The sequence below is a fragment of the Trichosurus vulpecula genome, chromosome 3 (genome assembly GCF_011100635.1).
Source record: "Trichosurus vulpecula isolate mTriVul1 chromosome 3, mTriVul1.pri, whole genome shotgun sequence".
NCBI lineage: Eukaryota > Metazoa > Chordata > Mammalia > Diprotodontia > Phalangeridae > Trichosurus > Trichosurus vulpecula.
Genome location: NC_050575.1, coordinates 244,244,674 through 244,259,593, shown reverse-complemented (window position 1 = coordinate 244,259,593; position 14,920 = coordinate 244,244,674). Strand labels below are relative to the sequence as shown.

At 38.2% G+C, this 14,920-nt stretch overlaps 1 protein-coding gene across 1 annotated transcript in view; it reads left to right on the top strand.

Moving 5' to 3' along the window:
• Positions 1–14,920, top strand: part of TPO (thyroid peroxidase) — a 234,465-nt gene that overhangs the window by 165,776 nt on the left and 53,769 nt on the right. The window contains exon 14 of the mRNA XM_036751861.1: positions 6,636–6,735. Within this exon, the coding sequence (XP_036607756.1) occupies positions 6,636–6,735 (100 nt within the window). The remainder of the gene's footprint in view (positions 1–6,635; positions 6,736–14,920) is intronic.

Genomic DNA, 14,920 nt, shown 5'->3' with positions numbered 1-14,920 from the left:
GTTTGCTAATGAGTCTGTGAGCCACAGTGAGAATGCAGCTTGACTTCTTCCCAAACTCATATGTTTATCCTTTTAAAAAAGTGAACAGCTGGAACTTTAAAATGATTGAGATTTTGTATTCGTGCTGCTCATAGTGATTTTTAAATTATTAGAGTATTTTGCAACCTTGCAGGGATTTCAATCTTCTAACTAAAGTGCTCTTAAAATTTTGAAGATTTCCAGTTCATTATAAGTACTCCTCCATTCCATGTTCATAAGCTCACAGGATTGTGAATCATATAGATTTAGATGTGAAATGGGCCTTGAAAACCATCTAGTCCACGGCTCTCATTTTACAGGCGAGGAAGCTGAGTCTGAAGAAGTTAAGTGACTTGTTCAAGATCACACAGGTAGTAGTTAGAAGAGACACAGCTGGAACCTGCTAGTTTGACTCAAAATCTAGACCTTTTTCTAATATATCATCCTGTATATTGAGGAGAGCAATGGGCTCAGGAGTCAAAAGACTTGGCTTCAAGCTCCCATTCTGCACTTTTAAGCCAATGCAACCATGGGCAATTCACTTTTATTATCTAAGATTCGGTTTCCTCATCTGTAAAATAGGGTGGTTAACATCTGTATTCCCTACACCACAAGGATGATGTGAGGAAAGATTATATAAATTTTAAAGAGTGAAATAAATATGAAGTACATGGACCAAGGGGAGAAGGAGACAGGAATGGGAAAACAAAGTCTCACTTTGTCTCTGAGTCTCTCTCCTATAATCTAGTGTTATATTTTTGAAGTTTGAGATTATCTTATGATGTATGATAATCAGTTTCTTATGAACCAGACCCATGCCATGTATTTCTTCTTAGCCTCTACAGTGTCTTGCATAAAATAGATATCTGATAAGTAACATGATTTTAGCTGTGAGGACTTCAGCAATTTGTACAGATATTTGTGGGTAGTTGGAAAAAATGGATTTGGATAGAATGAAAACCAATATTTTTGCCCCTAAAAAAGATGATCAAGAGAACATCAGTAACTACAGACCTAAGCCCCCACTTGCTCACCTTACAAAATCTTTAGAAGAATTATTTAAACATGTGTCAAAAGTATAAAAAAAGGAATAGGAAATCTTTTGCAAATGATTCTCAATAGATAGCAAGTCATCTTTAGAGAGACACAATTGAATAAAAGATGTAGAGAAATAAGATTCCCTATTTCCTATTGATTTTATTAGGAAAAAAAGCATTCAGTGGCTCCCTGTTACCTCTAATATTAAATATAATGTCCCCTATTTGGTATTTAAAGCTCTCTACAGAGTGGCTCCTTCTTATAGTTTCCATTTGCTTAATAATGATAACTTATTATTAATAATAATAGTCTATCTAGCACTTTAAAGTTTTCAAAGCACTTCACATATATTATCTTTATCCTCATAACAACCCTGGGAAGTAAGTGCTATTGTTACCTCCATCTTCTAATTGAAGAACTGAGGCAGACAGAGGTTAGGTGATTTGTCCAAAGTTTAGCTAGTGTATGTCTGAGGCTGGATTCAAACTCAAGTCTAGGCCTGAAATGCACTCCTTATTCATCTCAACCTCTTGAAATCCCCAGCTTCCTTAAAGACATATCTCCTTCTGCAGAAGGTCTTTGCCATTTCTCTCACTTACAGAGCTTTATCCTCTAAGATTATTTTCCATCTAATTTGTATGTATCTTTCGTGTACCTATCGATTGACTTATTTTCTCTCCCTTCGGAATCTGAGTTTCTTGAGAGGAAGAGACTAGTTTTTGCCTTTCTTTGGGTTTCTAGTGCATAGCTCAGTGCTTGGCTCATAATAAATACTTAATGAATATCTTTTGACTAATTGACTAGTAGACAAAAATGAAACTTTTAAAGGTTCTCCTCCATCACAACGTCTCTCATATGTTGATAAGATAACATTCCTTGATAATAAAAATATAAATAATCCTATACACCTACCTTGTCATTATTAGCATCAATTGAAACAGAAAAGAGTTAGATATTTACTCTCCAGGGGTATTTGCCGTTGTCATCCTGTGCAAGATCCAAATAGCAAAGGGACTGTCTATGGTAAGATCTTCCAGTCATTCCTATTTGCGAATTATACTGTACTTGCTTGATACCCCCAGAACATTCCAGAGCCTTCTCAAGGAGAGCCATCAATTACTTAAAAGAAAACAGCCTGACCTCCATATAGGAAAATCTAAATGAATAAAAACAAATGTCTATTTTTCAGACTATGACACAGTTAGAATGACAGTTTATTGGATGAGTTCATCACCACATTTATTTGGAACAGGCACTGAAATAGAAAATGAATTGAGCCTAGAGTTAAATAAGAAGAAAAAGTGGGTTGAATTGCCTTTGGGAAGTTGCACAGTGTTTTTGATGCCCTCAAGATGCTCCATGGTGACAAAACCTCACTTTTTTTAAATGTAAAAGCTCTCCTACCAAAATTTTGTTATTGAAAATATTGACTCATCATGTCACCAAAGAATCAAAATTGTAGTTGACCGCTTGGGCAAAGGAGTGATGCATATTAGGTACATGTTTGTTCTAGCCTATTGCCAGTCATGACCTGTACACAAGAAGTGGGGAAATGGATATCACCAAAAAAAAAAAAAAAGAACAGTTAGAAAATAGTGGTAAAATGATATTGTTGAAACAGATTTGTATTTATTGTCAAGAGATTAAATTTAGAGGTGGGAAAGACCTTAGAGAACATCTAGTCCAATCCTTTCATTTAAGAGGAGGAAACTGAGGCCCAGAGGCTCAGCATTTCATCCAACATTACACAGGTAGTAAGTGGTGGATCTGGGATTTGAACTCAAGGTATCTGACTGCTTATCCTTTGCTTTTCCTGCCATGCTACACTGCCTCTTTCAGTGACCCATATTTAAAACGTGACTCTGCTATTTATTACCTGTGTGACCTTGAGCAAATTGCTTGACCTCTAGGCCTCACTTTTCTAATATATAAAATGAGGAGTTTGAACTTGATGACCTCTGAAATGCCTTCCAACTCTAGATCATTAACCTCTATGATAAGGAGACTCTATAACTGCAAATCACAGATACATAGCTCATGTGCTGCACTGGTAGCCCCCAAATATAAAAAGCCCTAGAGGAAAACCTCCTGCATTTCAGGCAGCTCCTCTACAGAAGGTCTCTGGGAGAAGATGATCAAGAATTGCACAGAAGGAGACAGGGATGGGTTGTGATGTACACTAACAGAAGGAACAACTCCTTTGATGGGATCATAACTCCAGTCAAGCACTGATATATTAAATATAACAGGGTGAACTAGAAACCTTAACATGAGAACCTCACATCTATTAATGAGACCTGGTGGGGATAGCATCCAGAACTATTTAGCTATGTAACATAAAAGATAAAAGGCTGGTAAAATAACAGCATTTATTTAGAAAATATGCTTCTATTTAAAAACTCGGCAATGGAAAAGGGAAGTATCATATAGAACATTTGGAGAAGAATTGTTTGGGGTGTACCTAGGAAAAATACAGCAGAGGAATTTTTTATTTAATGGATTATTATTTTTTCTTTATGAGAAGAAAATTGTATCTAACAAGGTCTGTTACATGAGGCTAATTGGCCATCCATTGCATTGGCATTTCAGACCTTAGCTTTACTTCATCATTTTCCTTTTTATTGCCCCTTTCATTTTTTGTGGAGGGGGGAAGGCAGAGCAAATGAGGTTAAGTAACTTACCAAGGTCACACAGCTAGTAATTGTGTCAAGTGTCTGAGGCCAGATTTAAACTCAGGTCCTCTGACTCCAGGGCTGGTGCTCTACTCACTGAGCCACCTAGCTGCCCCTACCCCTTGTCATTTTTGAGAAAAACCACAGGTTTCATGAATTATTGAGTACCTCCTAGGTGCCCAGGACTGTGTTGGTCCTGTGTGCTCAGGTCATTTTTCTTAGTTCCTGTTTCAATACTTCAAGGACCCATGATTTTAACAGTGGGTGTAATCTCTGTGAACAGAGATCGTAAAACCACAAAAGTAGTCTTCGTGAATTGCCTAGCCTTAAACATTCTCTTCCACCCCTCTGCAGCCACTCTAATTAAAACTTAGCTAGCCTAGTCCTCAGATCATAAGCCATTATTCAAAATCTGGCATCACCTTCATTTCACAATGAGCAATTAGAGGGCTTTACTGAAAAATAAAATTTCAAAGTGACTCAGTGCTTAAGTTTAGAGTTATATGAAAAGTTGGGACAAGAACTAAGATCTGAACTCAAAGCCACAGTAGATTCAATGCATCAACTAGTCAGTTCAATTTGTTAAGCATTTATTAAGTATATGTGATATATAAGGGCTCTAAGACACTGGGGCTTTAAACAGTGACAAAAATAAAATATTTCCTATCCTCAAGATGCTTACATTCTACTTCCCAGGCTATGTTGTATTAAATTGTGCTGCTGTTTCACTTGGTTCTTTTCTGTAATAAAGTCATAATCCCTTAGCCTATACCTTGGAGAATTGCATCAATGTTATCTTAATGGCTTTCACTCTGGGGCTCTTTTATCATGGCAAAGATTCTTAGTAAATGTGTAAAATATTCTTCACAAATATTTAATTTTCAATGTGTTGCTTCTGTGAAAAAGAAAATCCAATTGTATTGATATTCTGATACAATTTCACTTATATAATCCTCTTGCCTTGTATTTAAGGTTTGCTTTTTTATTTTATTTTTCTCCTCCTTACATAATTCTGTTCACCAGATTCAATACTCTGTATCAAGTATACTCAGCATAGCTTCCAGTGATGTGGTAAGGTTTCTACCTGCTTTAGACAGAAGGAAATTGACCTTGCTCCAATACATGTCATCGAATTGTTTACAAGGCTGCCAAAGCACTCTAGTGTGGGCATAGAATGAATACCAACAAATAATACCCATCTAGTTTACACTGTAACTTTATCAAAAGGAAAGGCACAGGAAGCAATAATACCCAGAGGTCTCCACACTTTATCAACAGAACTGACCCGAGGTATAGATAAAAGACAAGCATATCATAACTTTATCAAAAAGGATAAGAGTCAAAATTGTCTTTTTCAATATACCAAAAAGTGGAATTGTGGAAAATTGGTGGCATGCCAGAACTTCAAGGAGCCCAAATTCCCCAATAAGTAACCTAGTATACTTGTTTTAAACATACCAAAAGAAAACCAGTGATGAGCTCCTCCCTCCAGACCAGGACTAGACAAGAAAGTTTGTCAGATTCCTAAGGAAACTCTGAAGGAAGAAGAAAAGCAAAGTGGATGGTAAAGCAGCATGGACCCAGAGCTGGAGACAGGGTCAGATCACTGCTCACCCCAGGGCCCAGGCATCCCATGTAAGGCACAACAGGAATAGCAACCAGGAAGCAACATATTCAGGCTATCTCACTTGAAACATGGCAGGAGAGAGGGCCAGAAAAACTCTTGGATCACCACTAAGCAGCCAGGGAGTTGGCAGCAGGAGCCCTAGTAGGAGAAAAGGCCAGGACAAACAACATCTGGTTGGGGCTTGTCAGGCTCTCAACAAGGAATGGAGCCAACTGTGGACTCAGGACAGTACAAAAAGGAGACAGGGAAGAGGTCAAGACCAACACCCAAGTCAAGTCACTAGACTGAGCTGAAACCCAAGAATTCCTGCAGAATTCCTACAGAATCTAATCTTAGCCAAGTGATGTCTGCCCACATCATTTAAGTGTATTAGGGGGCACAGAGTCTGACCCAAGCGCAAAGCCAGAGGCCAGAAATTAAGGCTTGAAGTTACATGCTACAGAAGAAAATGTTGAACTGGAGAAGCCGGCTCTTATCTAACCAGACAACCTGCTATGCCTAGAACTTGTTCTGAGTTGTGACTCTTCATCTTTGCGGACATAATTTTCTCTACCTGGAGTGCCCTCTCTACTCTGCCCTTAAACCTCCCAAACCCACTTGTCCAATTTCTACCCATCCTTCAAAACCAAATCCAAAGACTATATTTCTCAGGAAGTTTTCCATGATTTTCCCAGTCAGATATAATTTTTCTTTCTTCTAAAATCCCATTGTGATTTATGTCATTTTTTAAAAAAAATTATAGGTCCCTTTCAGCTTTAGATTCATGATTTTACTTTCATATTCAAATATTTTTTCCGATTGTGCTTGCATACCTCCCCTAGTGAAAATAAAGAAAATAGAGTAGCATGCTAAACTTGGAGTAAGGAAGACCTGAATTCAAATTCCACATTTACCACTTGTTAGCTGTACGACTCCAGACAAGTCACATAACCTCTCTGAGCTCATTTGTAAATTGTGGATAATATATGAGCTCTTTGCCTCATAGGGTTACTGTGACGTTCAAATAAAATGATACATTTATAAAATATTTTACAGGCTTTATAGTGTTGTATAATGTCAGCTATTACTAGACCATAAGTCCCATAAATGTAGAAAAGTAGCCCTTTTATTTTGTTTCAACTCTGCCTGCCCCCAATTCTCTAAACAAAATAGGTATCCAATAAAAATAAGTTAAATGAGTAAATAAATTCTTGTGATGGTTTCAGTCAACAGCTCTGACACACAAGTGTTAAGAGGGTTCCTCCTTCACCAAAGTCTTTTGCTTTGTTCTCACATTTTAGATTCTGGAAGACTCCCTAGAGGATCGTTAGTATCCATCATTTTGGGTGCCATCATGATTGTCGGCTTGATGGTGCTCACCTGGATGGTGATTTGCAGATGGTAAATATCTTCTTTCTTCCATTGTTAGTCTGAACAGGAGGCAATTTCTCTCTCCATTGGAATATGTCATTAATTAAGTCTCTTTGTTTCTCTGCAGCCAGTAGATTATAGGGACCACAGACTCATTTCTGTGCCAAGCTATTTTGTACAACCTATTACACATTCATTCCCTTCATTATGTTGAAAATGGAAGTGTGAGTGGTCATTAGCACACCTTCAGTGGATCCAGAGAACTAGACTATTGAAATGCTGTCTTGTTGGAATAAAAATGTTGGGCAGAGGTCCCCAGAAAATAAGAGTCATTAGCAAATTAAAAGTTAAGGGATGACGAGTATGTGGGAAGACGTAGTGAGATTTTAGAAGACTGGGAAGGTAGGAAGGAGCCAGGTTATGAAGGGCCTTCAAAGACAAAACAGAAAATTTTATATTTTATATTGGAGGTAAAAAGAAGTCAATGAAATTTCTTAAATAAGGGTGTGATATAATCAGATTTATACTTTAGGAAGTTCAAATTAACTGCTGAGTGGAAAATGTATTGGAGTGGAGAGAGACCAATCAGGAGGCTATTGTACTACTACAGTAGTACAGGATCTGTACCAGAATGGTTATAATATGAGAGGAGGGAAGGAAATATATATAAAAGATGTTATAAAAGTAGACACAATTAGAATTAAAAACTGATTAGGTATGCAGGAAGTGAGAAAGAGTAAAGAATTGAGGATGACACCTAGGTTCCAAGCCTGGGTGACAGGGGGCAGGGGGCAAGAGGGGAAGGGAGAGAACTCAAAGTAATACAGAAGTTATGAAGTGAGGAGGGTTTGGTGAGGAAAGATAATGAGTTCAGCTGAGGCAGCTAGGTGGTGCAGTGAGTAGAGCATCGGCCCTGAAGTCAAGAGGACCTGAGTTCAAATCTGGACTCAGACACTTAACACACTTGCTAGCTGTGTGGTCTTGGGCAAGTCACTTAACCCCAATTGCCCTACCTTTTTCCCTCAAAAAAAAAGGAAAAAAATTTATGTGAAATTGCACGTGAAATTATGTGAAAGTTTTGTTGCTAACTGATGATTATAAAAGTGAAAAGCTAAATTGATTGTACTTGAATGAACGTACTTAGTCTGGTCTTAGTTGCTTTGATTTAAATGTCTAAATTATGTCTCCTTAAAAATATGTTCGACTGTAATTCATGCTGTTGGGCTTTGGAAGCCATTACTGGACTGCAAGGGTTGTTGATATGTAACTTGTATTCATTATTTTATAGAATCATCTATACCAATTTTATAATTTAAGTGATATTTAGATCATCCTAATAACTGTATGTTTGGCAAACTATTAAAAATTTTCAGTGGATAAAAAAGGAAAGATAATGAATTCAGTCTTAGACATGTTGAGTTTAAATATCTATGGGATATTTTCTTCAAGGTGTCCAATAGACAGTTGGTCTGTCTAGAGGTAAAGTCTGGAGGTCAGGAGAGAAGTTAGGGCTGGATAACTATATTGGAGAGCCATCTTCATAGAGATTATCATTGAAACCATGGGATATTATGAGATCATCAAGAGAAATAGTATAGAGGGAAAAGAGGGCCCAGGACAGAGTCTTTGGAGATCCCTACAATTAGCAACTGTCGTGGATGAAGATCCATCAAAGGAGGCACAGGAGAGGTCAGATAGATAAAAGGAGAACCAGGAGAGATAAGTCATTAGTTCAGGTGAGGATTGATGAAGGCCTGATCTCAGGTGGTGGCTATGTGAGTAGAGAGAAAAGGCCATGCACAAAAAGAAATGACAGTTTTTTGGCAATAGATTGGATTTCATAGAATCTTGCACCTGATTGGGAGATGTCAGAGAGCAGGGAGTGAGCTATAATGAAGAAGAATAAATCAAGAATAAATTCAAGACCATAAAACTAGGTACCTGGGAACACAGGAATGTCCTCAATGGAATTAGGGAAGTTTGGAGCAGGGGGCAGGAGTAGTAGAGAAAATAGTGTGTTCTCTTTTGGATATGTCAAGTTTGAGATGTCAAGGAGACATTCAGGTGGAATAGTACAGCAGTCTGTTGTAAATTAAGGACTAGATTTTACATTTAGTTTGGATACATACATTTGTGTGCATGCATGTGTGTGTGTGTGTGTGTGTATGATCTTCATAGAGATGATAATCAAATCCACATGACCATGTGAAATCATATCTCTAAGCTTCAGTTTCCTCACCTGTAACATGAGGTGGTTGGATTAGAGGATCTCTAAGTTCCCTTCCACCATTTAACTTTTTAGTATTCTACAATTATAAATGTGACATAAGGGACAGCTACGTGGCACAGTGAGTAGAGCAGTGGTCCTGGAGTCAGGAGGACCTGAGTTTAAATACGGTCACAGACACTTGACACACTTACTAGCTGTGTGACCTTGGGCATGTCACTTAACCCCAATTGCCCTGCCTTCCCCCCTCCAAAAACTAACTAAATAAATAAATATGACATAACTATAAAGTCTTATTAAGATGCTGTTCCCTACATCTGAAAAGACTGCCTTTTGTCTTGATATCCTCCTAACGCTTTATTCAAGACCCATCTCTTCTATGAAGTCTTTCATGACTGCCATAGCTACGATGATCTTTCTCTTCATTTAATTCCTATACTACTTACAATTTATACACACATCATAATACTTGATCATACACTGTATCGAATTTGTTTTTGTTGTGGTTGCCATGTACATTTCATTTCCCCAATTCAATTCCCAACTCATAAGAGCAAGGGTTATCTCCTATTTCGGTATGTATTATCAAGCTTTTATTAAGTACTTACTATGTGGAAGGAATTGTATTGGGTTGTTGGTATCCAAAGATGAAAGGCAACATAATCTCTGCCCTCAAAGAATTTATCATGTAATAGGAATAATCAGCTATGAATACAAGTAAACTAGGATACAAAGTGAAATACGGCAAGTGTGAAAAGGTGAGATTGAAATAAAGTGATATATGGTTTTAAAGTAAGGAGAGAAATCCTTTGAAGAGTTTCAGGTGAGAAGGAAGGACCTCTTTGCCCTTACTCCATTTCCACTTCCACTTCTTTATATTCTCAAGGTACTGGTCATAAAGTGATGCTAAATAGATATTTTTTAATGTGACCTGAAATGGGCATGTTATGGTCCCTTGGATAATTGCATGTTTTGAGTAAAAGTATTTGAGGATGCTTAAAGTTCATAACTTTTTTGAAAAAAGAATTTTTAGAAGATCTCTGGGTGGTAAGTTTTTGATGAAATAAAAATCCAAACTGTAGAAAAAGGGGGGGAAACACAAGAATAATATATTTAGAGTTGCAAAGGAGTTTTATTTCATTAAATCCAACTCCCTCATTTTTACCAAAGAGAAAACTGAGACCCAAAGAGGTAAGGTGAGGTGTATAGGTCACAGAGGCAATAAGTGGCAAGGCTAGGGTTTGAACTCAGATCCTCTGACATCAGAATCCATATTCATTCCACTGCACCAAAGTTAACTTGACATTGGTGTTATTCCAAACTGTATAGTAAAGAACTGAAAAAGTAATATGTGAAAAGATCATATATTTAAGAGCTAGAAAGGACATTAGAGATCATAGTTCAACCCTCTCATTTTATAAATTAGGAAATGGAAATTAGGAAATAGAAAATGACTTGCCCAAAGTATCATAATAACAATAATTGAGATTCAAATGCAGACCCTGATCATCCCGAACCTAGGCTTCTTTCCTCTACAGTAGTTTGTCAGATTCTCCTTTGTTGGGCTCATGGTTGGGTGTATCTATGGGAATGTGCTAAGCATCATTAGCCAGAGAAGAGTAAGGACTATTTTTCATTTGCAATGAAGTCTTCTTGTCTGTCATCTGGTTTCCATTTTGGTCCAGACCTAATCCTTTCAGGACTATAGGTCAATGAAGGTGAACATTTTTCAGGGAATAGCAGACACTCGGTATAACTCAACTGAAAATGAGAAGAAATTCAGTGAGAGATAAGCTTCAAACTTGAGCTTCAGAGAGTCCTTGTGATTAAGTAGAGCTGGATGGTATATAGATATTCTATTGCTGCTTTGAATCCACTCATACTGAATTTAGTCTACGTTTTCTTAACTTAAGTGTCTCTAACATCAGGTATTCAGGAAAACCTTTTGTTTATTTTAAGATGTGTTTAATATTCAAAATTTACAGACTTCAAAGAGTCAGAATAATCCAGTAGAATTTAAATGCTTTGAGAATGGAGATTGTTTCACTATTATCTTCGTACCTCCAGTTGGCACATAATAATCTTAAGATATGGTGCTTGAATCACCCCTAACCAGCCATAAAATACACGAAGCAATACACATATATAACTATATATTATTAAATCGACCCTAAGTAAACAAAAATTAAAAATCAGCATCAAGTAATAAAACTCAGAACCACTAAAACAAATCATGAAAGCCAGAATTTATCCTAATTAATCCTTGATAGCTCTGTGTTTGGGGTGCTCTTCCTTCTCTAGACAGAACAAAAAGTCTAATGGAGTTTTTCCAGGGTTCCCCAATGAAGTCAGGATCAATGGGAAAGTTTAGAGAAGGCTAAAACAGTAAGGTGGAGGATTAAGAGCTACAGAGTTAGCAGGCAAGGAGAAAAGAAAGGGAAAGGGTTGGGGGGCTCGTGAAGGCATGCACCTACCTCACAAGGCTCTTCTGAGGAAAAAATAAGATAATGTGTACAAAGTGCTTTGCAAAACTTAAATGACTAAATTAATACCGTCTATTATTATGAGGAGATCGTATCAGATGATGTCTTGCTCTTTTCCAACTCTAAATCTATTATCCTAATTTTGTTTTTACAAAATAATAAGCATTTGAATGACCTGATAAGGCTATCAGGAACTTTCTATAAAGTCAAGTAAATCCAGGAAAAAAAAGACTATCCATTTAACAGATATTTACTGAGCGCCTAAATATATGCTATTAGCAAAGATATCAGATCCATTCTATGAGCATCTGTTGAGCTGCATGTTGTACTTCAGGGGATGCAAAAATAAATAACACAGTCTTCTGGGAGCTTGTAGTCTGTTTGCAACATATTTCTGAGATTGATAGGTTCCTCCTTGCATTAGTAAGTCTACTTACATCCTTTTAGCACACAGTGCATGCTAAGTAAGATTAAAAATGGGCACTATTGGGACTATGCCTCAAGGAGATTATGGACAAGAAAAGGAAAGAAGGAACACAGGAAGGAAGGAAGGAAGGAAGGAAGGAAGCAGGGAAGGAAGAAGGGAGGGAAGGAAGGAGGGATTTCAAGGAAGGAAGAAGGGAGGGAAGGAAGGAAGAAGGGAGGGAAGGAAGAAGGGAAGGAAGGAGGGAAGGAGGGAAGGAAGGAAGGAGGGAAGGAAGAAGGGAGGAAAGGAAGGAAGAAGGGAGGGAAGGAAGGAGGGAAGGAAGGAGGGAAGGAAGGAAGGAGGGAAGGAAGGAGGGAAGGAGGGAGGAAGATAGAGAGGGAGGAAGGGAGGAAGGAAAGAAGGAAGGAAATAAATATTCATTAAGTGCCTATTATATTCCAGGCACTGTGCTAAGCATTTTACAAATATTACCTAATTTGATTCTAACAACAACCCTGGTAGGGAGGTGCTATTATTATCACCATTTTATAAGTAAGAAAACTGAGTCAGACAGAGATTACATGACTTTCCCACACACCTAGTAAGTGTTTGACGCTGGTTTTGAACACACGTCTTCCTGTTTCCAGACCAAGAGTTCTATCTAATGCACCACCTAACTGAAAAGATTCTTTGTGCATGAAAATATTTATAACATTGTTATTGGTGATAATAAAAAGATGGAAAAAATATGTGCCCAATTTTTAGTAAATGGTTCAATACACTAGTGCATTCTGGACTAGGCCTGGCCGGAACAATCCAGTGATTCTGTTTCAATATTGAAATATAATGAAACACTTAAGAACAATAAAAGTAACTTTGCACATAATAAAAAATCAAAATGGCTAACATTCCTAAAAGCATGTGATTCTTCTCTCTTTCTCTGACAAAGCAGCAAAGATACATCAAAGGATGTTCCATGGATTAGTAGGAACTTTACTAGACCTCAGTTGCACTTATTCTCCATAAGCTGGGCTTTTTATCCCCCTCATCTTTGAGACCAACCAAATCCCAAGGGTGGTAGCTTTACCTCCTAATAGGGAAATCATTTTAGCCTATGTAAAATAAATGCTGGTTCCACTAGATCTAGTGTATGAAGGTGATAAATTAAAAATGCACCTTAGAGGGGCAGAGCCAAGATGGCAGCTGGAAAGCAGGAACTAGCATGAGCTCCCCACCGAGCCCTTCCAAAAACCTATAAAAAATGGCGCTGAACCAATTCTAGAACTGCAGAACCCACAAAATAGCAGAAGAAAGCAGGGCTCCAGCCCAGGACAGCCTGGATGGTCTCTGGGTGAAGTCTATCCCGCACAGAGCTGGGAGCCGAGCAGAGCGGAGCAGAGCAGAGCCCAGCGTGGGCGGTGCAGACCAACCAGACCAGGAGCCAGGCAGAACAGGCCTTAGCACCCTGAATCAGTGAGCTGCAGCAGTTACCAGACTTCTCAACCCACAAACACCAAAGACAACAGAGAAGGTTACTGGGAAAAGCTGCTGGGGACAGAGTTTAAAAAGGAGTTTGCAGTTCAGCCACTGACCCGGGGGCAGAGAAGGTGGAGCAGCTACAGAACTACAGCTGCAGTTGCTTCCAGCCCCAGGCCCACCTGGTGGGAGGAATTTAGTGGTGGATCAGAGCAGGAGTGAAAAGCCTGCTGAAGATCCTAGTCCAGTCTGGGTTGGGGGTTCTTGGGGAAGGAGAAGTGCTGGTGTGGCAGAGCTAGCACATCCCCCCAGGCTTGGAACATAGTTCTCTTACCTCTACAAGCAGTCATACCCGGCTGAAAAACTCAAGGGTCAAGTTAGTTGGCTGGGAATACAGCCAGGCAGTGAAAACACACCCAGATTCAGTCTCAGACTTTGGAATCTTTCCTTGGTGACAAAGAAGACCAAAACATATAGCCAGAAGAAGTCGACAAAGTCAAAGAGCCTACAACAAAAGCCTCCAAGAAAAACATGACCTGGTCTCAGGCCATGGAAGAGCTCAAAAAGGATTTGGAAAAGCAACTTGGAGAAGGAGAGGAAAAATTGGGAAGAGAAATGAGAAGGATGCGAGAAAACCATGAAAAACAAGTCAATGACTTGCTAAAGGAGACCCAAAAAAATACTGAAAAATATACTGAAGAAAAAAACACCTTAAAAACTAGACTAACTCAAATGGCAAAAGGGCTCCAAAAAGCCAATGAAGAGAAGAATGCCTTGAAAGGTAGAATTAGCCAAATGGAAAAGGAAGTCCAAAACACCACTGAAGAAAATACTACCTTAAAAATTAGATTGGAGCAAGTGGAAGCTAGTGACTTTATGAGAAATCAAGATATTATAAAACAGAACCAAAGGAATGAAAAAATGGAAGACAATGTGAAATATCTCATTGGAAAAACCACTGACCTGGAAAATAGATCCAGGAGAGAGAATTTAAAAATTATTGAACTACCTGAAAGCCATGATCAAAAAAAGAACCTAGATATCATCTTTCAAGAAATTATCAAGGAGAACTGCCCTGATATTCTAGAGCCACAGTGCAAAATAGAAATTGAAAGAATCCACAGATTGCCTCCTCAAATAGATCCCAAAAAGAAATCTCCTAGGAATATTGTTGCCAAATTCCAGAGCTCCCAGATCAAGGAGAAAATACAAGCAGTCAGAAAGAAACAATTTGAGTATTGTGGAAACACAATCAGAATAATACAAGATCTAGCAGCTTCGACATTAAGAGATCGAAGGGCTTGGAATACGATATTCCAGAGGTCAATGGAGCTAGGATTAAAACCAAGAATCACCCTACCCAGCAAAACTGAGTATCTTGCTCCAAGGCAAAATATGGATTTTTAATAAAATAGAGGACTTTCAAGCTTTCTCAGCGAAAAGACCAGAACTGAATAGAAAATTTGACTTTCAAACACAAGATTCAAGAGAAGCATGAAAAGGTAATCAAGAAAAAGAACAAGATAAAAAGAAATTGCAAGGGACTTACTAAAGTTGAACTGTTTTGTTTACATTCCTACATGGAAAGATGATGTGTATGATTCATGAGTCCCCAGTATTAGA